Raw genomic sequence first — 24,623 nt, 5'->3', positions numbered from 1 at the left:
TCTTTATGTAGCTCATGGACATGGGCTTCACAAGGGAACATGCCATGGAGGCACTGTTGAACACCAGCACAATGGAGCAGGCCACAGAGTACCTTCTAACACACCCTCCTCCAATCATGGGAGGAGTTGTTCGGGTAAGTTGGCTCAGGAGCAGTGGTTTTCCAAGATACTGATTTGACTGCTGAAGTCCTTTTTCCTTTTATTATTCGGCCATTGGTCTTCCTTTCTATAAACTACTTCTCATTTTCAGACATATCCATGCCAGTATGTTCTTTTCATGATAACAGAAGCTTTCTATCCCCCAGCAACACAAATTACTGTACTTTGTTTGTAGAAGAATCCCCAGTCACAAAACAACAGAAGAGGCACACTTTTCTAAGATATAGAATAGGTAGTCACATTGAAGCCCCCTTCCTATACTTAATTTTACATGTGATTTTCCTCATCTGTTCTTATAGATGAGGAAAGTAAGCCTGATTGGAATTGACTATACGGGAGCAGCATTTTGAGCCCCTTCCTCTCTTTAGCTTTAGCACAAAATGTCTGATTCCCTGTGAGTTGCGGTGGTCTCGTTGGGTTTCTTTGTTTTGAGTGTGTATTCTTACTAGATGTTCTCTTAACCACTCCGTAGGATCTCAGCATGTCTGAAGAGGACCAGATGATGAGAGCAATTGCTATGTCTCTGGGACAGGATATTCCAATGGATCAAAGGGCAGAGTCACCTGAGGTAACTATAGGACACTGCACATGAATCTTAGTATTCTGTGGACATTCTGCTAGTTGTTGCAAAGTAATTGATAGAATTAAATTGAAATCTAAAGGAAGACAGGAGAAGAGTACTAATTCATCCCAACTTTGCCATCTGTCATTCAGCTACGTTGTATTGACCTAAAGCTTTAAGTGAGGCAGATGAAGCGTTAATCTTTATTGTCAAATAAGAGACCCATAGTGTACTTAGTAATTTACCCTGCTGGCAGATAATATAGAACAGTGTCTAGAAATGATTTTGTGGAAGGTACTATAGAATGCTACAGATGACGTGACAGTGGAAGTTGTTTGAAGCATCCCTCCCTTCTGCCTTCCCTGTCTTGCCTTAAACTTTGTGACTGCCACACCCTGGACGAAAGTATTAACTGCTTGAGGAGAAGGTTGAGGATATTCATTGGTATCACATGACACTGAAACACAGAACAAAAATTTAAAAATTTTTTTAGAAAGAGGGTATTCATATGGTAGAGCAAACACATTCTCAGAGTCTCTCTTATCATTCCTCCTTCGCCTCTGCTGTGTACTATCACACTTCCTTCTCTGCGTCCAGGAAGTTGCTTGCCGGAAGGAGGAAGAGGAACGGAAAGCTCGGGAAAAGCAGGAAGAGGAAGAGGCTAAATGTCTAGAGAAGTTCCAGGATGCTGACCCATTGGAACAAGATGAGCTCCACACTTTCACAGATACTATGTTGCCAGGATGCTTCCACCTTCTTGATGAGCTGCCAGACACAGTATACCGTGTGTGTGACCTGATCATGACAGCAGTCAAACGTAATGGAGCAGATTATCGTGACATGATTCTGAAGCAAGTAGTCAATCAGGTGAGCTCTGAAGGGGTTAGAAGGGGATTATGTGAAGTGGTTTGACTGCATCTCTCAAAACCTGATTTCTGAAAAATTAGCATTTTTTCATTGTACCTGATACGGGTATATTCTCTATTTGAATTCTTTGAATCTGGTAATCCTGAAACAGTGAATTAACTACATCACACACACACTCAAAAATGTCTTTAGAAGGGGAAAAAAAGCTCTTCTTTTCTACTTTTCTCTTAAAATCTCCAAAATGTGTCTTACTCTTGAGCCAAGTTTGTCCCCTGGACTAATAGTGAATAAATGTTTTTTCCTCCTATGTAACAACCACTTTAACAACTGAGTCCCCATCCTGATGAATATTTGTGACCTGATACTTGTCCTCTTTTAAATAGTGTTTTCTTTTCTCTATGAAATTAATGTATGCTAATTATAGAATTGGGATAAGAAAGAAATTACCTTAAATTCCCATACCCAGATAGCCAGTTAACATTTCGATGGTATTTAAGTAATTGGAATCTTGTTTTATATGATGTTTAATTCTAGAAGCTGGGAAAGAAATTTAAAAAGGGAAGACTTTTTTCTGGACTTTGTAAAATAGGAACTTTAATGCACGAGAACACAAGTGAAGGAAAACTGGATAAAACATTTTTTCACAGAAAGGTTTAATGTATTTTTTACAATAATTCTGAGAGACAGAGAGAGTGAAGATTGCTGATGGAAGTATAAGTTGATAGAAGCTTTTTGGGGTTGACTGTATGCACCAGGAAGTTTGTAAATATTCATTTCCTTTAACTTAGATTTTAGGCTTCTTATACTCTAGCCTAATAAAGTAATTGTTTAGTGGTGATCCTTTAGCAGCATACATCTTTTGATATAGATTCTAAATCCCTATGGTAAATATGTTACATTTACCTACCTTTCTTCAGTGAATGTGTTGGAGGTAGAGGGATTATTTCAAAAGGTTGAGAATATTTTCACAAACCTCATCTTGCTCTGCAGTTCCATGACTTAACCCCTTTTTTGCTCTTCTAGGTTTGGGAAGCTGCTGATGTATTGATCAAAGCTGCTCTACCCTTGACAACAAGTGACACAAAAACCGTGTCAGAGTGGATAAGTCAGATGGCCACCCTGCCCCAGGCCTCCAATTTAGCTACTAGAATCTTGCTTTTAACGCTACTTTTTGAGGTAAGATTTAGATCTTTGGGGCCCTGTAATTCATTCATCAAAGAATTCTCAAATACCATATATGAGGCATTGAAGACAATAAAAAGACTAAGGCATGAGCCTTGCATTTCATGAGCCCGGTTTCTGATAGGCTAAAATGCAAATAATTACGTACAAAATACGGCATTCTGTATTACATAAATGTTGTCAACAATTACATCTGGGTTTAGGAAAGCCATATGCATCACTTTGGATTTATGTGAGAAGGGCTTCTGAGAACAAGCGTTAATTGAATTTTGTCAGAATTGTGAGGTGGTAGTTTAAAAAGAAAAGTATTTAAATTACTAACAGCTTGGTCATAGAATATTTTTGCTCCTCTGAGGAAACCTAACTGGCAGCCACATAGTAGAGTAGGGTATGGAAATTGGATGTGGTCAATATTGAGGTAATAGACATTAGATGGAATCAGATTCTTCTCTCTTTTCCTTGCCTATTTAGTCGGCAAATTATTTAAGGCAAGAGAGTGGTTTGGGTAAGACCTGATCCAACCAACCATAGGAGCTAGGAGGCAATTAACCTTGAACAAATGACTTTATTTGTGGCTCATTATATTTAAGATCTGAACTTAATGAAGTGAACCCTTTACATACAACAACTCAGGAGATCTAAGTCCAATATAGGAGTCAAACTGTGTAACAGCTGTCTTGGGGCTTTCCTTTTTCATGGAAGGGATAACTCTTACTGTAGCACTTCGTAAATAGATAATGTGGGAAAGGTTTCAGAGTACTAAAGAGAGAATCACTCATGCCCCCCCCCATCTAAAACAAATAGCAAGGAACAGTCTTGTATTTTCTTCTAATATTATTTATTGTTCATTTAAACAATTGGGATAAGACTATATAGAAAGTTTTATATTCTTTTTGTTAAGTATTATGACTATTTCCCCATTTTCTATACACATTACTACATCTTTTGAATGTTCTCTAATTTATTTAAATAATTACCTATCATTGGACATTTACTTCCAGTGATTTCCTGTGAAAAGTAACACTTTAGCCCCAATAAGTGTAACCGTTAACTGTGTTTAATTATTCCATTTTCCTTGAAAGATTCTAAAACTTATCTGTAAAGCTAAAACTTCATAACTTCAACATAGTTAAGACTGCACAGCCTAGGTGATGAAACATTTCCATATTAAGCACATACTAATATGCCAGACACTGGGTACTTTACATATATATATATATATACATATACATACATATATATATATACACATATATACATATATATATATATATATATATATATATATATATATATATATATATGAAACCTCAATCATCACAATTATCCTGGAGGTAAAAATTACTTCCTCTGACCCATGAGGAAACCAAAGTCTAGAAAATTTAAGTAACACATCTTAGATTACACAACTGGTAGATGCTAAGAGGTAAAATTTAAATTCAGCCAATTCTATTATTGTTTACCCTTATGTTCCCCTGTCCCACTGCTAGTCTTTGATACTGAGTAGAAATTGATATCTCAGGGTTTTTTCCCTTTGATTAATCTCTCAGGAGTTGAAGCTACCTTGTGCTTGGGTGGTTGAATCGAGTGGCATCCTTAATGTCCTAATCAAACTCTTGGAAGTGGTTCAGCCCTGCCTCCAAGCAGCCAAGGAGCAGAAGGAAGTCCAGACCCCAAAGTGAGTGACCCTATGTCTATCCTAGTCTCATTTCTGTTTCCCTGGGACATGGGCCTGAATTAGGCACTCTTCTGAGGCATGTATGGGGCAAATTTGGGGTACTTGTGTAGTTTTAAAATTATAAAGGAAGTGCCTGATGAAATTAAGATATATTTTCCCAATTCATGCAGGTTTCTTGCTTGCCCAGAACAGATCATTTATTTCTCTTTTTTAGGTGGATCACACCAGTGTTGCTCCTGATTGATTTCTATGAAAAGACAGCCATCTCCTCAAAAAGGAGAGCCCAGATGACTAAGGTGTGTAATGTAGTATGTATGATTGCCGGACAGTTTAGCTTCCTGAGGCAAGAGTAGACCAGAAGAGAATATGAGAGAGTAGTAAAGAATGTAGAAGTCTCTGACCAATGTATAAATCTTTGAAGGGATTTTCATAGCTAGGTTTCTCTTAAGAATTTACTCTGGAAGTAAATGTTAAAGGAGTGTGCTATCTCCAGAGGAGGAGTGGCTTTTCTGTTATGTAAAGGATTGAGTATACAACAATCCTTCCAAAAAGCAAATGTTCCTTAGATGAAGATTATTGTGCCACATCATCTCACTACCTTCTTGGAAACAAAAGGAAGGTAGAAATGGCAAGATAAGGGGCTGCAGATAGTTTTTTGTCTAGGAAAAGTATTTTAGTCCGTTTTGCTGTTACTGTAATGCAGAATACCACTGACTATAAACTATAGGCTAACGCCTGTAATCTCAGCACGTTGGGAAGCTGAGACGGGTGGATTACTTGAGTTCAAGAGTTCAAGACTAGCTTGGGCAACACATGATGTAACCCCATCTCTACAAAAAATTTAAAAAATTAGCTGGGCATGGTGGCACACGCCTATGGTCCCAGCTAGTCAGAAGGCTGAGGTGGAGGAACCGCTTGAGCCCTGGAGGCAGAGGTTGTAGTGAACAGAGCCAAGATCGAGTCACTGGACTGCAGCCTAGGTGACAGAGCCAGACTGTTTTTTTGTTTTGTTTTGTTTTGTTTTGAAAAAAAAAAAAAAAGGATATTTAATATAAACTATAGAAGTTTATCTGGCTCATAGTTCTAGAGGCTGATCTAAGGGACCACATCTGGTGAGAGCCTTAGTGCTGAATCATTCTATTGCAGAAGGTGGAAGAGCAAGAGGGGACCATAACCAAGCCAGTCACAATAACTAACCCAGTCCCTGGATAATGACATTAATCCATTCATCAGGGGCAGAGCCCCGATGACCTAATCATCTTTTTATCAGGCCCCACTTCGCAACACTGTTAAATTAGGGATTAAGTTTTCAATGCCTGAACTTTAGAAGACACGTTTTTAAAGCATAGCAGAGAGACTGAGGAATGTGAGAGTAAATGCATATGAAAATTTCTCTCTTGGTATTTAAAATTTATTAATTGTCCAGTGTATCTTTTTCCTGGGTGAGTTTTCGTAGTGAACCCTGATGAAGTTACCATTTCTTCTAATAATGAGCCTTGAAAGAAATACAAAGAAACTTTGTACTTTTATATTTAGTACCTGCAATCCAACAGCAACAACTGGCGCTGGTTTGATGATCGCTCTGGCCGTTGGTGTAGTTACAGTGCAAGCAACAATAGCACTATTGATTCTGCCTGGAAATCTGGAGAGACAAGTGTGCGATTCACTGCAGGCCGAAGAAGATACACTGTCCAATTCACTACAATGGTGCAGGTACGTGCTCACTCAGCGCTATAAACCAAGCTTCTCTAACCTGTGGCCCAGAGGCCACATGCGGCTCAAGATGGCTTTGAATGCAGTCCAGCACACGCATAGAGATTTTTTGTTGTTCTTACTAGCTTATCAAATATTGTTAGTGTTAGTCTTTTATTTGTGGCCCAAGACAATTCTTCCAGTGTAGTCCAGGGAAGCCAAAGAAGTTAAGGGCTAGGGAGTGGCTAGGGATGGTATTTGCTCTATTGGAAAGTTTACAGTTCATTATAGGGCCTTGTGTATGCCACTTGCCTTCTGGGGGCCTTCAAGTTTTTTCTCTATAAATGGTAAAGGTGGGATAAATTGCCAGGGTTCCTTCCTGTTATAGCATTTTACCTGGGAGATATCCCTCCCCTGCCCCACCTTTATAATTCCTTTTTGATAGAGTTTTTTAATGTCTGTTTGAATTCCTAGGTTAATGAGGAAACAGGGAACCGACGCCCTGTGATGCTGACTCTCCTCAGGGTACCTCGGCTGAATAAAAATTCAAAAAACAGCAATGGACAGGAACTAGAGAAGACGCTAGAAGAAAGCAAAGAAATGGATATCAAACGTAAAGAAAATAAAGGCAGTGGTATGTACCAAGAGCATTTTACCTAAAGCTAGTATGCCTTTATAACTTAAAGTCTGGCCAATTTCATTTCGAGTTAACTTTCATCAGATTAATTAACAGATTAAAGGTACACAGGCCTCCCTTATGCTTTTTCATTTGGTCTTTAAATTGTTAATTGGCATGCTTTTCTTAGTAATAGGACCCAAGTGCTTGGCCAGTCAGGAGGGAGGTGTGGAAGGAAATAAACATCAAGTTAAACAAACTGTCTAAAACTTATTTCCCCATTTTATAGATACCCCTTTGGCCCTAGAGAGTACAAACACTGAAAAGGAGACAAGCCTGGAGGAAACAAAAATCGGGGAGATCCTGATCCAGGGCTTGACAGAAGATATGGTGACTGTTTTAATCCGGGCTTGTGTGAGCATGCTGGGAGTCCCTGTGGACCCAGATACTTTGCATGCCACCCTTCGCCTCTGTCTGAGGCTCACCCGGGACCACAAATACGCCATGATGTTTGCGGAACTGAAGAGTACCCGTATGATCTTGAATTTGACCCAGAGCTCAGGCTTCAATGGGTTTACTCCCCTGGTCACCCTTCTCTTAAGACACATCATTGAGGACCCCTGCACCCTTCGTCATACCATGGAAAAGGTGAGTCTGTTTTGTATCAGATTCTGGTTTAGCTTTACATCATACCTTTGTTCTCCTTGGTCTGAGAACAAATGGGCTTCTGATTCTTCTTATAGCTAGATATATATACGGTATACTCTGCCTAACAGAATTTTCAAACTCTATCCTTGGAAGCTTGCTTAGGTATGGTAGGATGATCCTATTGCATGACATATAAAAAAGAACTAAAAAGTACGTTTTCTACCCTTAAATTTACTATGGTAATATCTCTTATCTAGAAAGTCCTCTCTGGCAATCTGGGTTTTGTTTTGTTTTTTTAAATCTAGATTTTATTGACCAAGCCAAAAACGGTTAGTAAGGAACTGGGATACCATCCCCCAAGTTCATACCTTCAAAATCATTCGTTTGTAGAAGTACCTCTCAGGTGTTCACCCAAGAGCCTATTTTCAAAACATTGTATATTGGAGTATAAAAGTATAAAGTTTTTTGAATGTTTGTAATCTGCCAGGCACTGTGATAGACACTTAACAAATACCCATTGTGCAGATCAGAAAACAGTTTATTATATTTTAGGAAAGTTACAGAGCAGTGGAAAAAATAGCAAAGTAATTATAAAAAATAAAGTCATTTGTGAAGTTAAGACAACAGGCCAGGCACAGTGGCTCATACCTCTAAGCCCAGCACTTTGGGAGGCCGAGGCAGCCAGATCACCTGAGGTCAGGAGTTCAAGACCAGCCGGGTGTGGTGGCATGTACCTGTAATCCTAGCTACTCCGGAGGCTGAGGCAGGAGAATTGCTTGAACCCAGGAGGCGGAGGTTGCAGTGAGCCAAGATCATGCCACCGTACCCCAGCCTGGGTGACCGAGCAAGACTCTGTCTCAAAAAAAATAAAGTTAAGACAACAATGGAGGGATGAAAGGCAAACGTCTTACTAGTGAGGCTTTTCCTTCTCAGTACTTCTACAAAATCCTTTCTTCTACTGATACTTTGTCAGCAATCATGTGACTGTTAATAGACTTTGCTTCTGTTTTCCTCTCTTTGGACATTATTTCCTGCATTTGTAAGCAGTGTTACAGTGTTCATTTTTGTGCCTAACTTTGTTCATGTTTAAGATCATTACTTAGAGATTTTTAGTAATTGGATCAAAAAGTATAAGTATGTTTTAACTTGATTGCCAGAAAAGTGGTATCAGTTTTTATATATTGGAATATACATTTTAGATTCTTCAGACAGTTCTTTTCCCAGCCTGCTTGATTTCGCCTCACATGTGCCAAATCAAGAGAAAGAGAGCTATTAAAGGTAGCATGTATGGTGATCCACATTTCAGGAGATAGCCCAGCAAGGAAGGAACAACTATATACAACTAAATTCTGATTTTAGAAACTTTAAATACTTTTTCTGTAAAGAAATGCTTAAAACGTATAAGTTCAAAGCCCTAGGAGAAAGTGTAGATCCTCATTGGATGAGGGAAAACTTCTAAAGTTTTAATCGTTAGGTAAATTATAGTTGGGGTGTGGGGAACAAAGAAACATCATCAGTGACAGTCTTAATATATCAAGATGGCAAAAATGTAAACTATTCATTGTAGTTACAGGTGTGGAAAACCAGGCACACTCCTAACTTTTGGTAGCAGTGGAAGTTGGTGCAGCCACATTGGAGGGCAATTTGGTATTGTCAGTTTAAGATATCCTTTGACCTAGAAATTTTGTGACTAAGAATTTATCTGATAACTAACATCAAGTATGCCAAGATGCATATATAAGAGTGTTCACTGTGGAATTGCTTGTAATTCATATATTTTCGATGCGACAAGCAGTTTAATGAGAAGAGCAAAAGCATAACTATATGTAAACCCTGTGTTATCAAGGCAAACAATATATAAGTAGTTGAGTATCTCCAGTGGCTGTCATTATTTCACACTGATCATTGACTTTGAGGCATAAAGAAAATACATAATTCTGTTCCTGTACACTAAGTGGATATCAGTGTTATATATTTTTGAACCACTTTTGTTTAAAATTGGTAAAGCAGTTGGAGAAGCTCGGGAGCTGACACTTTAATGTGGAAGTTATGTGGGATCTATAGTCTTGAGACATCTCCCAGTTTCTGTAAAGATCACATGCAGTCTGGTCTAATTGATAGTTTTGAGATGTGCTGCAACTTTTTTATAAGCCAGGTTTTTTTGAATCAAGAAGAGATGGGACACGGCTTAAAAATGAAATCTCTTTCTCCCCAAAATTAAAAGCTTTAATTCTTGGTAACTCTTTCTTGACTGCAGTTGTATTTTTAGAAAGCAGCGTTTAATCAGTAGTGTTTCTTTCTCTCTTTACTAGGTTGTTCGCTCAGCGGCTACAAGTGGAGCTGGTAGCACTACCTCTGGTGTTGTGTCTGGCAGCCTCGGCTCTCGGGAGATCAATTACATCCTTCGTGTTCTTGGGCCAGCCGCATGCCGCAATCCAGACATCTTCACAGAAGTGGCCAACTGCTGTATCCGCATCGCCCTTCCTGCCCCTCGAGGCTCAGGAACTGGTGAGTTTCACTTGCTTCTGGCCTTTGAGATATTAAGTCTGTGGCCTGGTATAAATCCAGAAATTTATCTATGAGGAGGTCTGTAACTTGGAGAGCCACCTTAGGCAAGTATTAGGACATTGGCTCGCTGGTTGGTCATTTGGGTCAATGCAGTAGGTACTTCAGTAGCTTCTCTGAGCCTTGCTCTATTGTAATCCCAGCCAGAGATACTGAGGACTCATTCATTCTAGTCCTTCCCTTCAAAGAACTCATTTTGGTGGAGCCATAGGATTTACATATAGTTAATGGCTTACAAATCAAGTGATAATTAAAGGTTAAATGGATGCATGACCCATGTAACACAGTGGGAAGTGTACATCTTCTGTGTATTCTTGCCAAGAAATGTTTGACCTGTTGAGGAAACAATTAGATAAATACAAACTGGTATGTTCTATAAGACAGCTGGCCTAGACTCTTCCAAAATATTAATGTTATGAAAGAAAAAATACAGGGGCATTTCTTCTGAGAAAAGGAGACTACAGAGATAATCACTACCAGCTTTGGTTGGGCTCTGTATCCAGATAAAGGAGATATGGTGAAATTTGAATGCTATGTGTTAGGTAATATCTGTTAAATTTGGGAGGTATTATAATGGTATTGCACTTTTGTAGAAAAATATCCTTGATCTCCCCTTTGCTTTTTTTGGTAATAAAAACTTATTTAAAAAAACATATATATATATCCTTGATCTTAGGAGCTACATGTAGATGTATTTAGGGATAGTCACTTGATAATTCTGGATGAAAAGTATGTAGATGTTTATTGTATTGTACTATTTGAACATTAGTTGAAAATGGTCTCCTATGTCAAGCTTGTATGTTATACAATCCCCCTTCTGAGCCTTTATTAATAACCTAGTTTAGGTATGGTTCATGATTGACTGGTTTTTCTCTCTCATTTTGGCTTAGCTTCAGATGATGAATTTGAGAATCTTAGAATTAAAGGTCCTAATGCTGTACAGCTGGTGAAGACCACCCCTTTGAAGCCCTCACCTTTGCCTGTCATCCCTGATACTATCAAAGAAGTGATCTACGATATGCTAAATGCTCTGGCTGCATACCATGCTCCAGAGGAAGGTATGTAGCTAACCTACCTCAGGTGGCTGGGCACTGGAGGATTGTTACTTTGCCTGGGTCATTTCAACAAACTCACTATGTGCCCATACTCTGGGGCTCACGATGAGTAAGACACCTAATGCATGTCTTTGAAGAAACTGATAGTCATATAGTATGACATACCAGGGTGGTGATAAGTCATTAGGGCGAGGCACCTGACCTAGTGAGGGTGTGTAAGTAAGAAAGTTTCTTTGTATAAGTGATCTCTGAAATGAACCTTGAATGGATGAGGAGATTGCCAGAGTTCTGTTGTATGAGAATACACACCATACAGGAGGAAGAATGAACAGATTTAAAAAGTAGATAATGGCATTCTGTGAGGAGGTTGAAAATAAGATATCAGGAAGTCTCTAATGTTTTCATACTAAGCAAAGCCTTTTTATTGCCTGAAGAGCTGGAGACAATATTAGGGGTTGTGTCTTGGCTTCCTAACTGTTGAGACCACCATCCCCGCCCACCTTTATTCCTAGTTAAGGTTCTGCTTATAAGCACTAGGAAAGTCATGGTTGAATTGCTTGGAACATAGGGTACCATTATAGTAAGGTCCTTCTAGATTTTATTCAGGACATACTTAATTGATAGGTCCACAGAACTGCCAAAAATTGATGAATACTGAAAAGAAATCTGAATCTTGACGTTGATGCTTTTTGTCTCTACAGCACTCTGATTCATATAGAATTCGTTGTTTCTACCACCCCAGAATCTTTACCCCATCTCTTATCCCCTCCTCCCCCAAATACTTTAGCTGTGTAGCTGTGGCAACCATTTATTGACCTTCCACTGCAGGTGCATTCACTTAAGGTTTATAGTTACAGCTTAGGAAAGTAAGGAGACTAAGTAAATTGCCTGTGGTTACAAGACTAGTTTTTGTAATATTAGGGTGAGGCACTTTAACATTATCTGTAATATCACCACGTAAAGAGTCTTAGCCACTTGATGTGAAATTGACCAAGACTGCTAGATAGGCATTAACCTTGTACAATTGTGGAAGAGGTTTATTTCGTTTTTGATGGTTGTTACCGTTTTTCTAGCAGATAAATCTGATCCTAAACCTGGGGGTATGACCCAAGAGGTTGGCCAGCTCCTACAAGACATGGGTGATGATGTATATCAGCAGTACCGGTCACTTACTCGTCAGAGCAGTGATTTTGATGCGCAGTCAAGTTTTTCCATTAATGTAAGTCAATTCCAACAGCATTTTATCTTTCTTCTCCCTTTTAAATGCCTGTGTGGTCTTAGTATTTAGGACTATACCAGGGGAATTTCAAAGGTATTAATTTTGATGTATCCGTAAATTATCTGTTGCCTATAAATGAAGACAAAATTGGGGTGTCCCTGGAGATTTTTTTCCTCTCCTAGTATTAGAAATGTTTCCTTATTTTTTTTTCTTTTCCCTTTCCTGCACCCCCACCCCTATCTCCAGTCACTGTATTTATAATAGCTTCCCACAGATTATAAGATAAAGGTGTAAGGTGGTTAAAAGGTTGGCCAAAGAAAATCTGTGGCATTCACAACCAGTGCCCTGGGAAGGAGTCCTGCCATTTGCAGGCAGGTATTTTTGAAATTCATAATAGCTTAGGAGTTTTTTTCTTCTACAGAGTCAGGTCTTTGCTGCAGATGGTGCCGCCACTGAGACTTCGGCATCTGTGTCCTCCCAAGGAGAGGGTAATGATTTGCTTTTCTCCCTCCTATGTTCTTATTCCTTATGAAAACAACTTGAAAAAACTGTGAGTAGGTCCTGGGCAGAGGGTAGGAGAATACAGACTTAATTATTGTGTTTACTTGTCTAAGTGAACTTTGTCGGGTGAGCTCAATGTTCTGTAAATAAAGGGAACAAATGCTACAGTTAATGGAACTGTAACTTAACCAACCTATTAACGGTTGCTATGGTAACATATTTTAGTTTTACTTTTTAAGTCATCCCATAATTATTTGGGGGGCTTCTAAAAGCTGGCTTATACAGATTTGGTGCCAGTGATACTATTTTCTAGCTACATGCTTTATGTGGTGGATGGCTGCCTTCCAGCAGTGTCAGCGGAGCCCATTGACTACTCACCATGAACTAGAAAAATGGCACATGGAAGCAAGTCTAATGAGACCTTTGAAGAGCTGCTTCTCCTTAGATAGGGAAGGTCTTTGAGGTCTAATTTAGGAGACATTTTGCTTAATGTCATACTAGTTCCTGGAGATAAATTTTAAAGGCTAATATTAGTGAAATATTGGTTAACTCATTTTACTTGGCTTACTGGCCATATGTAGTATATAGTATGGATGATGGTGCTGATTCAAGGGAAGCAGCAGTGCCCACTATGTAACAGACTATATTGGACACCAAAATGGATCAGATTTGTTCCCTCTACTTAAAGAACTTTGTCTAGTGACTGAGACTTGAAAGAGTAACAATGCAAGATAACTACCAGAATGAAGGCATACTTGGATAAGGTATAGTAGACACATAATAGTATCTCACAGTATGTCTAGATGATACAGGAAAGCATTTATGGAGGAGGTCAGCATTTGAGCTGAACTAAATAAAAGTGTGCCAGGTAGACAGTAGAAAGAAGTTTTGTACAAGTGGCTTAAAGTGGAGGATAAATAGGATTCTTTCCACCTAAGACTGGATTTTGCCAGTGTTCCAGTGTGGAATTGAACCAGTGTTTGACTTTTTCTCAACAGCTTCAACTCCAGAGGAGTCTCGAGATGGGAAGAAAGATAAAGAAGGGGACCGGGCCTCTGAGGAAGGCAAACAGAAAGGCAAGGGCAGCAAACCTTTAATGCCTACCTCCACTATCCTTCGTCTTCTGGCAGAGTTGGTGAGGTCCTATGTTGGTATTGCTACCCTGATTGCCAACTACAGCTACACTGTGGGCCAGTCTGAGCTGATCAAAGAGGTAATATTTCCAACTTAAGATGTTATACTGTACTTTCATCATTTGGGTACCAACTGTGTCAGACACTGCTGGGAAGCTGTGCATGCTAAGTGTTAACCCAAGTGATGAGTGAGAAGAGGCATCTTAAGACAGACAAGGCCGGGTGCGGTGGCTCACGCCTGTAATCCCAGCACTTTGGGAGGCCAAGGCGGGTGGATCACCTGAGGTCAGGAGTTCGAGACCAGCCTGGCCAACATGGCAAAACCCCGTCTCTACTAGAAAGAAAAAAATAAGAAAAAAAAACAAAATAAGAAAATAATTTTAAAAAATACAAAATTAGCTGGGCGTGGTGGCGGGCACCTGTAATTCCAGCTATTCAGGAGGCTGAGGCAGGGGAATCACTTGAACCCAGGAGGCAAAGGTTGCAGTGAGCCAAGATGATGCCATTGCACACCAACCTGGGCAACAAGAGCGAAACTCCGTCTAAAAAAAAAAAAGACATGAAAGAGCTAGGCCTTTTCCCATCAGGTTCACCGTGGGAGTGAGTTAATGAGATTTGTTCTCTTGAAAGTCCCTTGGCCTACATTGTGGAGATAGGAAGAGGGAAGACTAGAGTCACAGAGACCGGTTAGGAATCTGATAGTGTAATCTAGTAATGTATGATCTTGGTGAAGTTGGAGGAAAATGGGTGAGTTGAAGAAATGTTTTAAAGGTACAAATGGACACGAATTGGATTTGGAAGATGAAGAAGGAAATTAAGGACTCAGGATGTTTTCTTCATTTGTGGGGGTATTTTATTCCTTTCATGGGTTGGCATCTAACAAGAAAAGGGCGGGGGGAAGGCTTGAAGAGAAAATACGGAGTTTTGAGAGATATCCGTGGGACATCTAAGTAAAAATGTCTAAAGGACAGTTGAATAAACCATATGAATAAGAATATAGTGTTTATCTTCCAGATGTACTCACACATGTGCAAAGACACCAGATGTGGTAACAGTATTGGTAATAAAAATATAGGAAAAGCCTTAATGTTCATCAGTAGAGCTGTGGAAAAGAATGAAGTGTCCTGATGCGGAATTATCTTCAGGTTAGATAATTTTTTTTTTTTTTTTTTTTTTTTTTTTTTTAATTTAAGATGGGGTTTCACCATCATGGCCAGGCTGGTCTTGGACTCCTGACCTCAGGTGATCCACCCACCTCGGCCTCCCAAAGTGCTAGGATTACAGGCGTGAGCCACCACGCCTGACCAGGTTAGATTTTTTAAGTGAGTGGAGCACTTTGAGAAACTATATCATGTTCCCACATATGTAAAATGGGTGCCCAGAGATTTTTACCCATAAGGGTGCCTTGTTTTCTAGATCACTTTGTAATTTTATAGTTAGTAAGTGGCAGAGGGTCTGACAGTGTGTAGGGGCACTAGTGTTGCAGTCTTTGAAAACAACTGCCATTTTTAGAGCTATTCTTACTTTAATCCAAGTTTAATATACATAGGAAAATACATAAATCCGAAATGAAGTCTGTTTTTCCTCAGTAACCACTCCCCAAGTTAAACAAAGCATTACAAGCTCCCTAGAAGCTGCCGTCCTTGTTCTTCAGTGCATCTCCTCCTAACCATTTCAGCTTTACTCAAGATAACCATTATCTTGAGTTCTAGTGCCATAACTTGGTTTTGTAGTTCATATAATTGAAGTCTCACAGAATGTACTCTCTTTTGTACCCGGCTTCTTTTGCTTAACATGCTTGCAAGATTCATTTTGTATGCAGGTTTAGTTTATTTTCTTTTTTTTTTTTTTTTTTTTTTTTTTTTTTGAGACGGAGTTTCACTCTTGTTACCCAGGCTGGAGTGCAATGGCGCGATCTCGGCTCACCGCAACCTCCGCCTCCTGGGTTCAGGCAATTCTCCTGCCTCAGCCTCCTGAGTAGTTGGGATTATAGGCACGCACCACCATGCCCAGCTAATGTTTTGTAGTTTTAGTAGAGACGGGGTTTCACCATGTTGACCAGGATGGTCTCGATCTCTTGACCTTGTGATCCACCCGCCTCGGCCTCCCAAAGTGCTGGGATTACAGGCTTGAGCCACCGCGCCCGGCCTAGTTTATTTTCATCGGTATAAAATCCCACTGTGGAATATACCATATACAAAAACAAATACATCTTTTACCCATTCTACTGCAAATAAACATTTGGGTAGTTTTCCCTTTGGAGCTATCTCAAATAGTGCTGCTGTGAACATCCTTATGAACATATATAAGTTGGTTGACTACCCAACTTCTGTTGGATAGTATATACCTAAGAGTAAGAATTGCTGAGCTCTAGAGTATGCTAACTAGTTCAACTTTAGCAAATAATGCCAAAAGTTTTTCAGAGTGAGCAGATCAGTTTACATTATTGCCAGCAGCATATGGGAGTTCTGATTGTTTCACCTCCTTGTCAACAGTTGGTGTTTTTTTATTTTACCTATTTTAATAGATTTGTAGTGGTATTGCATTATAGTTAAAATTTGCATTTCCCCCTTGACCATTTTTTTCATGTCTTTATTGGCCATTTGATTTTTCTCTTTTGGGATGTGTCTGTTCAAGTCTTTTATCCAGTTTTCTTATTGAGTTTTTTATATATTCTGGACATACGTCCTATAAATATATAAATAGGCTTCCTTTTTTTTTTTTTAAGAGATGGAGTCTCACTTTGTCTCCCAAGCTAGAATGCAGTGGTACAATCACAGCTCACTACAGCTTTGAACTCCTAGGCTCAAGTGATCCTCCCACCTTAGCCTCTCAAGTAGCTGGGACATATAGGCACATGCTACCACACCCAGCTAATTTTATTTTTTGTAGAGATGAGGCCTTGCTATATTGCCCAGGCTGGTCTCAAATTCCTGGCTTCAAGTGATCCTCCCCGCTCAGTCTCTCAAAGTTCTAGGATTACAGGCATGAGCTATCATACCTAGCCAGGCTTTATTCCAAAGCATTTAACTCATTTATGTCAGTGGTATTTATAATTTATAATAGCATTACCTGTGGATTAAGACATTTAATTACAAATTTATTAGGTATCTGCCTAACATATGTCCAGTGACCTACCAGTACTGGGTACTGGTAAATGCTTTATAAATACTATTGTTAATCCTCACCTCACTACTCTCTTTAATAGAGAAGTCTCAAAGAGGTAAGTAACTTGCCTGGGACCTTACTGGAGAGTAGCAGAGCTAAACTTGGAAGCCAGGGCTCTGATTCCAAAGCTAAGTCCTTTCTACACGGTTATTCTGAAAACGGTGTTAACTTTATATGCATTCACTACTGGGAAATGAATTGTTATTTCTAATAGTTTTATTTAACAAGGTCACTTTATTCAGTTTCCCAGACTCTTAAATTCTTCAATGCATTTTCTTTTTTGAGGTAAAATTTACATAAAATCAGCCATTTTATAGTGTGCTGCTGAGTGGCATTTAATACATTCACAGTGTTGTGCAACTGTCACCTATCTAGTTCTAAAGTGTTCAGTGTATTTTCATCCAAAATTTGCATGAATGACAACAGAATTTGTTTCTAAGATAAGGGATTAGGCAGAAATTATAGTTAGAGAAAAATGAACAGTCTGGCTTAATTTTCTTCCCCTATGGATCCTTTTTTGTTATTTTAAATAACCTTGCATTAAATATTTTTGCATATTAGTTTCTGTGACTTTGCTGTCTCTTACTCAGCTCTCGCCAGCTTCTATTACAGCACATAGTCCTGGGCACATTGTGTAGGTATCAGTAAATAATTATAGCACTTAATTAGGAATCAAGGTTTGAATCCTCAGCCCTTGACTAAATTCTTTCATGCAAGCCACTTTTTTAGGGGGCTGATTTGCTGTGAGTAGTGCTATTAAATATTACATGTAAAAATATTTTAAGATAGGTGAAGTAGCACGTGCCTGTAGTCTCAGCTACTTAGGAGGCTGAGGTGTGGGAATAAACGCTCAGGAGTTTGAGGCTGTGGTGTGCTGTGATCATGCCTGTGAATAGCCACTGTACTCTGCCCTGGGCAATATAGCAAGACCTCATCTCTTTAAAAAACCTTTTAATAAAAATAAAATTTTAAGAAATGTTTTTAAAAAAAACACCAAGTGACATCTACATGACAGTGTTACAAGCTGTGTTGTGGGAAATGGGTGGGGTTTGGAAGTTTTCTAAAATCTGGGTTTGCTCCTTACTTGCTTGTATCTTTGAGCCTTGGCTTCTTCATCTATAAAGTGGACCTAATAATCACTCATTGGATGACTTAAGGATTAATACTATTTGTGTGTGTACCTTTGGTCCTGTGCAAATGATACGGCATAATCATGCTTGTAAGTAATTGCTGCGATTCATGACTTTTCAGGATTGCAGTGTGCTAGCTTTTGTTCTGGACCACCTGCTACCACATACCCAGAATGCAGAAGACAAGGACACCCCTGCCCTGGCTCGCCTATTCCTCGCAAGCCTGGCTGCTGCAGGGAGCGGCACAGATGCCCAGGTGGCCCTAGTGAATGAAGTAAAAGCAGCCCTGGGACGGGCACTGGCTATGGCTGAGAGTACAGAGAAACATGCCAGGTAAAATTCATACCTGACCTATGGCTAATAACCAAAACATCCCCTTACTCTTTTTAGTCCATGGGTGGTTTTGCACTTCAACAAAACTTCTTGTCACATTGGCATCATACACTCTGGTCTGCTCAAATAGTTCTGGTGTTTGAAAATACCTGAAGTAATGATGACTATTAGAGGAAGCGTATAAACCTAGAGAAAACAAAGGGAAATGTTCATTGTATTTTTAGGGTCTTCGAGGAAGTTGAGCAAGTTATTTGATCTTATTTTTAAAATTTTATTTAAAGGAAATGGGGATTGGGCGCGGCGGCTCACGCCTGTAATCCCATCGCTTTGGGAGCCTGAGGCCATTGGATTACTTGAGCCCAAGACTAGGAATTGAAGACCAGCCTGGGCAACATGACAAAACCCCATATCTACAAAAAATTAGCCGGGCATAGTGGCGTGTGCCCATCATCCCAGCTACTTGGGAGGCTGAGGTGGGAGTGTCGCTTCATCCTAGGAGGCGGAGGTTGCAGTGAGCCAAGGTTGTGCCACTGCACTCCATCCTGGCCTACAGAGCAAGACCCTGTCTACAAAAGAAAAGAAAAAATGAATGCTATCACCTAGGGAGTGTGTGCTCACCTGTTTAGATGTTATTTCCAGAAGGAAGCATAAAAGTTACAGGAGGGTTTTCTGGGGCTATTTAGTGAAGACTTGGCCTGAGAAATGGCTATATTCATATGATAGAGATGTCAAACTTCTCTCCCAGACTTCAGGCAGTGATGTGTATCATCAGTACTATCATGGAATCCTGCCCCTCCACCTCCAGCTTCTACAGCAGTGCCACAGCCAAGACCCAGCACAATGGCATGAACAACATCATTCGGCTCTTCCTGAAGAAGGGACTGGTTAATGACCTGGCCAGAGTACCTCACAGCTTAGACCTGTCCAGGTAAAATGATGCCCCAGCCCCAGGCTTTTCCTTCTCCTCAGCCTCATTAGATGAATGATGCAGAAGTAGTTGGTGTGGGGGGAGAACTTTGGGTATAAGTGGGAGACCCAAGTCTTTCTTAATTGTGGCTTTTAGCACTTATCTTTCTTTAAGCCTTAGTTCTCATTTGCTATAAACTCAAGAGTTGAACTATAAGAGTGATTTTTTTTCAAGCTTCCCCCCCACTTTAATTAAAAGTAACCACTTATTAGAAGAATATATTTATAAGAAATACAGATGAGTAAAAATAAGAAAGTAGACACTGTATTCCTGCCACCCAGATACTATGATTACCTTATTGGTTATCATTCAGTGTTTTTCTTTGCATGCATAAATAATGTATTTTTTTACTAAAATGATATTATACAATACATGCTATTGTGGTGGGGAAAATTTGGGCCTTTGTTGTTTTTATTTTCAGTTACTGGTCTCTACCTTGCTCTGAAAATAAATTTCATTCTACCTAATGCCCGATCTTTAATTAAGCATTTTTGTCCAAACCAGAATCCAGTTAAGGACTTGTGTTACATCTGGCTATGTCCTCTGAATCTCTCTTATTCTAACACAAATCTTTAATTATTTCGATCTTTATTTTTTGTTTTTGTTGTTCATGATTCTAGCTTGTTGAAGCAACCATATTTTGCCTTCTAAATTTGGTTCAGTTGCTTCCTTATACTTGATCCTTTACTTCCTGTTATTTTCTTTTTTTTTTTTTTTTGGACGGAGTTTTGCTCTTGTTACCCAGGCTGGAGTGCAATGGCGCGATCTCGGCTCACCGCAACCTCCACCTCCTGGGTTCAGGCAATTCTCCTGCCTCAGCCTCCCGAGTAGCTGGGACTACAGGCACGCGCCACCACGCCCAGCTAATTTTTTTGTATTTTTAGTAGAGACGGGGTTTCACCATGTTGACCAGGATGGTCTCGATCTCTTGACCTTGTGATCCACCCGCCTCGGCCTCCCAAAGTGCTGGGATTACAGGCTTGAGCCACCGCGCCCGGCCTTCCTGTTATTTTCTATAAGCTTCTAGTTAGATCTAGAGGATTGAGATTGGGGCTTAAAATGTGTAGCTTAAGTGATGTATAGCTCATATTGTATCATGAGAGACAGGTCTCCCATGATAATTGTCACTGTGCTGTTATATTTTAGAAAGTCAACTATGTTGTTACTTTGGCACTGTACAAATGTCCACGATGTCAATCATATACCTAAATAATAGCCTTAATGTCAGTTGATAATTCTTCCCTGGGTCGATTAATTTATTTCAGGGTTATGAATAACAGCTTTCTAATTCCTCATTCCTTCTACATTGTTAACTGGCATTTTTCTGTGTTAGCCCCAGAGGGAATGTCTGGTTGTGCTGAAATAGTTCTATTAGAAAGGCAGTATAGTCCTTTGTAGGGACGTGGATTGAACCTGGAAACCATCATTCTCAGCAAACTGACACAAGAACAGAAAATCAGACACTGCTTGTTGTCACTCACAGGCAGGTGTTGAACAGTGAGAACACATGGACACAGGGAGGGGAGCATCACACACTGGGGTCTATCTAGGGGATATAGGGGAGGGACTGCACAGGAGGTGGGGAGTTGGGGAGAGATAGCATGGGGAGAAATGCCAGATGTAGGTGATGGGGAGGAAGGCAGCAAATCACACTGCCATGTGTGTAGCTATGCAACAATCTTGCATGTTCTTCACATGTACCCCAAAACCTAAAATGAAAAAAAGGTGGTGGGGGCAGTATAAAAACTTAATTTTTTTCTATTTACATTTGAGGCTCAAATGTAGGTTTTTTTTCTGGCTTTCTGTTTTTTAGTATTATGGACCCAACTTTTCATTGATATTTTATTTGTTTTTAAACCAGTGATTGAATTTATTTGGATCACTGTAGTCACTTTTTCATGCTGAAATTATTACACCTTTGACCTATGTGGCCCCTTCAAGATGACTAAATTGTCCTTTTGCTACAAACCTATCGATTTTTTGAAACATTTATAAATGTCAAACTCACAGTACTGTAATGAATACCATGTGTCTACCTGGATTAACCATTGCTGAACATTTTGCTTTATTTCTTCCCTCCCTCTCCTTTCAGAAGCTGAATCATTTGAAATTAGTTGGAAAAGTGTAAAACTTTACTTCTGAGTATTTAATCATATATTCTTAAGTCTCCTAAGAACAAAATGGCTAAGAACAAAACAATGGCTACAGTTTCATTGCCATATCAAAAAAATTTACCAATAATATATATATTTTATATTCACATACTCCCAGTTATTTCAATTATGTCTTTATACTCTGGGGGAGAGTTTTGATCCAGGACTCAATGAGTATCACATGTTGCATTTGGTTGTCAAATTTCTTTTCTTTTTTATGACATTTTCCTGTTTTGATGAATCCAGGCTTGATGTCTTATAGAACATCTCACAGTCTACATTTATGTAATTGCTCCCTTAATGGTTAGGATCAGGTTAAACATTTTTGGCAAAAATACTACATGGGTGATATTTGCCCTTCTCACATCATGTCAGAGGACAGGTAAATACCACTTGGTCCCATTTTTGGTGATGCTAAATTTGATCACAGAAGAGGCTGGTGGATCACTTGAGCCTAGGAGTTCGAGTCCATCCTGGGCAACATGGTGGGCCCCTGTCTCTGCAAAAAATACAATAATTAACTGGGTGTGGTGGCATGTGCCTGTAGTCCCAGATACTTGGGAGGCTGAGGTGGGAGGGAGGTTTCTGTTAGATTTCCACTTTGTAATGAAAATTCCGTCAGTATCATTATTCTTTTTGATACTCAAAACAGGGCCTATGATAATGATCTCATTAATTTTTCTTCCCATTTTTTTTGGTTGTTTTCCCCTTTATAGAGGCAGGGTCTCACTGTGTTACTCAGGCTGTGCTCAAGCAATCCTCCCATCGTGGCCTCCCACAGTGGTGGGATTACAAGTGTGAGCCATCACGTCCATCTGCCCTATTAATTTTTGAAAGTTTTTTGGCACAATGAGATGTACTAGGCTTACCTTGTACCTTCCTTGCCCTATTCCTGGGATCACTTGTTCTGATGTGTCTTGGTTACTTTTAGTGTGATAAGGTATCAGAGACTGCTATCTTGCTACTAGTGGGCATATACATACACTCACATAAATGCACACATAAAGCAGATAAAAGCAGAGCTGCTCTGGTTTCAGTGGGTGCCTAGTTGGTCTCACACATGTTATTACACTTAGAAATCACACCACTTCTCTAACTGCAGCCCTATTGTACTTTTGTTGAACTCTAGGAAGGAAGCCCTACAGAATAATATTTCAAATTCACAGGACTTAAAACTGTGAATTAAGTTTTAAGTCAGGCCAGGCCTGGTGGCTCACGCCTATAATCCCAACACTTTGGGAGGCTGAGGCAGGCAGGTTGCCTGAGCTCGTGAGTTCGAGACCAGCATGAGCAACATGGCGAAATCCCATCTCTACAAAAAATACAAAAAAATTAGCTGGGCATGGTGGCTCACGCCTGTTGTCCCAGCTGTTTGGGAGGCTGAGGTGGGAGGATCACTTGAGCCTGGGAGGTGGAGGTTGCAGTGAGCCGAGATCATGCCACTGCACTCCAACCTGGGTAACACAGCGAGACCCTGTCTTTTTAAAAAAAAAAAAAAAAAAAATTATTTTATCATGTTCCTTTGAGGTCTTAGGATTTGGGGACTAAATGCTGATGGTCTTAAAAAAAAAAAAAAGCCGGGTGTGGTGGCTCACGCCTATAATCCCAGCACTTTAGGAGGCCGAGGCTGGCGGATTGCCTGAGGTCAGGAGTTCAAGACCAGCCTGGCCAACATAGTGAAACCCTGTCTCTACTAAAAATACAAAAATTAGCCTGGCATGGTGGCAGGCACCTGTAATCCCAGCTACTCTGAAGGCTGAGGCAGGAGACTCTCTTGAACCCGGGAGGCAGAGGTAACAAGAGCAAGAAAAAAAAGCCTGAGTACGTCTGAGAAGTGGCTTGCTTGCATGTGGTCATCGAGTATACATCCTGACTTCCAGTCAAGAATTTGTTCCTCATGTGCTTTCCACAGCCCCATGAAATATGGCATTGATTTAACTTTTGCTTTTAGGGTGGGTTCCTTGAAGACATTTAATTCAGATTTTTTTTCTCTAAACAAAAGTAGAATGTTAGTTGTGCGACCTTATGCCCCTTTTCTCTTAGTAGATTCCATTGTAAGAAGCTTAGTGTCACTTAGAAGATAGACATCTAGTATTTCTGTGCTCAGTCTCTTTATCTTCCCTTATCTCAGTCCCAACATGGCCAACACAGTCAATGCTGCTCTGAAGCCTTTGGAAACACTTTCCCGGATTGTGAACCAGCCCAGTAGCCTTTTTGGCAGCAAGAGTGCATCTAGCAAGAACAAGTCTGAGCAGGATGCCCAAGGAGCCGCTCAAGATTCCAATAGCAACCAGCAGGACCCAGGTAGGAAATCAGAGCCAATGGACTGGAGAGCTGGAGGGGTGGGAGTAGTTGCTTTATGGGCCTGGTATCACCATTGTTCTGGCTTGGTGTTGTTTCCCTGGGAACTTGCTGGCCTTCCAGAGATCTGTCATAGTGGTGTGGGAATCTGCCCCACAAAGAATTCCTTCAAAATGCAGCCTTGTTTGGCTATCCTCACACGTAGCCTTGTCTTTTCCTTTGTCACCCATTCGTTTATTCTCTGAGAACTTGTAAACTTGCCCAAGGAAGGGACCTTATTGTCTTTGTGCTTGCCTCGTGGTGCCCAGCACATAGGCACTCTTTGATTATTTTGCTGGTTGGTTGATTGTTTCAGGCGAGCCTGGGGAAGCAGAAGTGCAGGAGGAGGATCATGATGTCACTCAGACAGAGGTGGCAGATGGGGATATCATGGATGGGGAGGCTGAAACCGACTCAGTGGTGATTGCTGGGCAGCCTGAGGTGCTCAGTTCACAAGAGATGCAGGTAGGGAGGCAGATCACCCAGCATTCTCCTGTTGCGGCGCTGAACCAAACCCTTGCCAGGTGGTGTGGGTGGGTGAGTACTTTAGATCTTTGCCTCAATGCTGGCTGCTTTGCAGAGGAGCATGGATGATATGCTTAGTAGATGCTCAGTAAATGTGTTTGAATTGTATTAAAAGAGGGGTGGGGGCAGG

At 40.2% G+C, this 24,623-nt stretch overlaps 1 protein-coding gene and 1 long non-coding RNA gene across 20 annotated transcripts in view; both read left to right on the top strand.

The window, feature by feature from the left end:
- HUWE1 (HECT, UBA and WWE domain containing E3 ubiquitin protein ligase 1) overlaps nt 1-24,623 on the top strand; it is a 157,352-nt gene that overhangs the window by 99,852 nt on the left and 32,877 nt on the right. For 18 of the 19 annotated variants that reach the window (XM_032267008.1, XM_032267005.1, XM_032266995.1 and 15 more), the window contains 18 exons: nt 12-134; nt 632-727; nt 1,319-1,588; nt 2,612-2,764; nt 4,321-4,448; nt 4,663-4,744; nt 5,985-6,161; nt 6,615-6,774; nt 7,046-7,404; nt 9,717-9,912; nt 10,860-11,027; nt 12,098-12,243; nt 12,665-12,731; nt 13,743-13,957; nt 18,297-18,508; nt 19,254-19,436; nt 23,760-23,932; nt 24,285-24,433. In XM_032267008.1, the coding sequence (XP_032122899.1) occupies nt 12-134; nt 632-727; nt 1,319-1,588; nt 2,612-2,764; nt 4,321-4,448; nt 4,663-4,744; nt 5,985-6,161; nt 6,615-6,774; nt 7,046-7,404; nt 9,717-9,912; nt 10,860-11,027; nt 12,098-12,243; nt 12,665-12,731; nt 13,743-13,957; nt 18,297-18,508; nt 19,254-19,436; nt 23,760-23,932; nt 24,285-24,433 (3,057 nt within the window). The remainder of the gene's footprint in view (nt 1-11; nt 135-631; nt 728-1,318; nt 1,589-2,611; nt 2,765-4,320; nt 4,449-4,662; nt 4,745-5,984; nt 6,162-6,614; nt 6,775-7,045; nt 7,405-9,716; nt 9,913-10,859; nt 11,028-12,097; nt 12,244-12,664; nt 12,732-13,742; nt 13,958-18,296; nt 18,509-19,253; nt 19,437-23,759; nt 23,933-24,284; nt 24,434-24,623) is intronic. The other variant, XM_032266990.1, reaches the window with a different exon arrangement.
- LOC116542208 lies at nt 20,493-21,614 on the top strand. Its single transcript, XR_004265122.1, has 2 exons — nt 20,493-20,624; nt 21,417-21,614. It is a non-coding gene; the product is annotated as an uncharacterized LOC116542208 (long non-coding RNA).

Source organism: Sapajus apella, unplaced genomic scaffold, assembly GCF_009761245.1.
Source record: "Sapajus apella isolate SASKATOON/1434 unplaced genomic scaffold, GSC_monkey_1.0 scaffold164, whole genome shotgun sequence".
In the NCBI taxonomy this organism is placed as follows: Eukaryota; Metazoa; Chordata; class Mammalia; order Primates; family Cebidae; genus Sapajus; species Sapajus apella.
The sequence above is the reverse complement of the archived record's forward strand: the minus strand, read 5'-3'. Positions and strand labels throughout refer to the sequence as shown.